Genomic DNA, 2,353 nt, shown 5'->3' with positions numbered 1-2,353 from the left:
TGCAAAGTCTCTGGTTGACGCTCATCAAGGCGCAGCTTGAAGCAGCAGCGCCTCATTAGGGTCTGAGGCGTGTGACGCGCTTAACAAGCAGTAGATACTGGAAAAGATGAACTTTAGCAGCTTGACTCACCAAATCAACCAATCAGAGAAGCTGATGTTGGAGCCTGCAGAGAGACGGTGCTGCTCATGCAGAGAAAGGGAACCGAACATCAGTGGTTCTTTATGTTAATGTCCTCTGGATGCTCTAAATAACATCGGCTAATGAGAGACTAAGCTGTGTGAAACATGTCGTTCAGATCCATGTTTACGAAGGCGAGATGCAGCGAGCTCAGGGTCAGCTGGAGGCGGAGATGCAGAACCTGGAGGAGGAGAAGAACCGTGTGATCGAGGAGGCCTTCATCAGAGCTGAGAGCGAGATGAAAGCCGTTCATGAGAACCTTGCAGGTCGGCTCCATCTGCTCACTTGATGTTGCTGTTGTGGAGTCTGTGCTTGCTGACAGGATGATGATGATGATGATGATGATGTGTGCAGGTGTGAGGATGAACCTGCTCAGCCTGCAGCCGGCTCTCAGGACTTTGACGTCGGACTATAACTGTCTGAAGAAGCAGGTTCAGGACTTCCCCTCCATGCTGGATAAAGCCATCTCTGAGGCCAAGCAGGAGGTGAGGGGCGCCGGCGCATCACAGAATCGCCTCCTGGCGGCGAGAAGCGAGGAAGAGGAGCACCAGTGGGCGGGTTCTGATGGCGTTTCTGCTCCACCTGTTTCCAGATCTGCCAGGTGATCAGTGATGTGAGCAGCACCAACCAGGAGCTGCTGCGGAAGTACAAGCGAGAGATGAACCTGAGGAAGAAGTGTCACAACGAGCTGGTCCGATTAAAAGGTTCGACAAAACCTTGGTGTCAGTTTAGAAAGGAAAAGCAAACCTAGATTAAAGGCGTGTCTAAACCAGAACCTAGGTCTGGTTTTAACTCAGTGAACCTGACTGATCCTCTGCAGTACCGGCTCTACCAAACTGACCCATCCTCTGTGTGTTCCAGGTAACATCCGGGTCTTCTGCCGGGTCCGACCCGTCAGTCAGGAGGAGCAGGACTCTGCAGATAACAGAACCATGCTGAGCTTTGACTCGGACGATGACGCCATCCTCTATCTGTCCAGCAAGGGGAAGATCATGACGTTTGAGCTGGACAAAGTCTTCCCGCCGCAGGCCTCACAGGAGGAGGTTAGTCCTGGAAACCATCCTCTCCCTGTTAGATTTACCTGAATCCGTCTCACCTGTGTGCCTGCTGTCTGATTGGTCCATCAGGTGTTCCAGGAGGTCCAGGCTCTGGTCACTTCCTGCATCGACGGCTTCAACGTCTGCATCTTCGCCTACGGACAGACGGGCTCAGGGAAAACCTACACCATGGAGGTATGAGGCGGATCAGAACCTTTAGTTATCCAGCTACAAACTAAGCTCTGATAGGAGGAGTCCTGTATGATGTCATACCTGTAAACCCGCCCCCTGTGTTCTCAGGGTGTGGCTGATAATCCAGGCATCAATCAGCGCGCGCTCCGCCTGCTGTTCTCGGAGGTGACGGAGAAAGCTCCGGACTGGGACTACAGGATCATCGTCAGCATGGTGGAGATCTACAACGAGACGCTACGGTGAGGAACCTGGTTCTGGATCCAGACTGGATCAGGACCAGAAGGTCTGGAGCAAATGTGTCTTCAATGCTGTGTCAGTGTTGCATTGTTCAAAAGACCAGACGGAAAAAACGGAACCAAAGTACCGATGGAAGCGCTGCAGTGAGAATCATCTGGGTTCATCTGAAGCAACGAGGCAAAACTTCTGACTGAAGCTTTGATTCAAATAACAGATTTTCATTTTCAGGTCGATATTCAGGCTCCTGGTAGAAAAGGAAAAGTTCGCTCAGCCAGGAATCACCAATGGATCATTAATTATACTTAAAACTAATACGTTAGTTTAATGAATTTTTTTGTTAATCAGTAAAAAAACTAAAATTATAATTTCCATGGGGATCTCTGAGTCTGGGAGCGGCCATCTTTTCCCAAATATAGTAGCCCCTCCCTCCTGCCATCTTCCAGCAGTGACGTCACGGTACGGTTAGCCTAGCGCCATTCATCCCGCTTTCCAAGCTAAATCAATGGGAACTACTAAAATGGATAAAATGATAAAAGAGACGTTATTCCAATGGAACAAGACAATTTACATTTAAAATAAGAAAACAGGATAGCATTGTCTTATTTCAAGTGCATAATATCTAATTAGCTTATTTTAAGAGTAAAAATACTCAATTCAGCGGCAAACTAACTCATTTAGCTGCTGAAATTAAGGTTAAATACACTAAATT

The 2,353-nt window shown here is 48.5% G+C and overlaps 1 protein-coding gene across 2 annotated transcripts in view; it reads left to right on the top strand.

Annotated features, from left to right (window-relative positions):
• The window catches only part of kifc3 (kinesin family member C3), a 48,328-nt gene that overhangs the window by 39,792 nt on the left and 6,183 nt on the right, over positions 1-2,353 (top strand). For both annotated transcript variants that reach the window (XM_015402441.1, XM_015402442.1), the window contains exons 8-13: positions 297-444; positions 533-663; positions 771-882; positions 1,040-1,221; positions 1,306-1,410; positions 1,516-1,646. In XM_015402441.1, the coding sequence (XP_015257927.1) occupies positions 297-444; positions 533-663; positions 771-882; positions 1,040-1,221; positions 1,306-1,410; positions 1,516-1,646 (809 nt within the window). The remainder of the gene's footprint in view (positions 1-296; positions 445-532; positions 664-770; positions 883-1,039; positions 1,222-1,305; positions 1,411-1,515; positions 1,647-2,353) is intronic.

The sequence above is a fragment of the Cyprinodon variegatus genome, unplaced genomic scaffold (genome assembly GCF_000732505.1).
Source record: "Cyprinodon variegatus isolate N-32 unplaced genomic scaffold, C_variegatus-1.0 Scaffold1349, whole genome shotgun sequence".
Classification (NCBI taxonomy): domain Eukaryota; kingdom Metazoa; phylum Chordata; class Actinopteri; order Cyprinodontiformes; family Cyprinodontidae; genus Cyprinodon; species Cyprinodon variegatus.
Note: the sequence above shows the minus strand (reverse complement) of the source record. Positions and strands in the feature narration are given on the sequence as shown.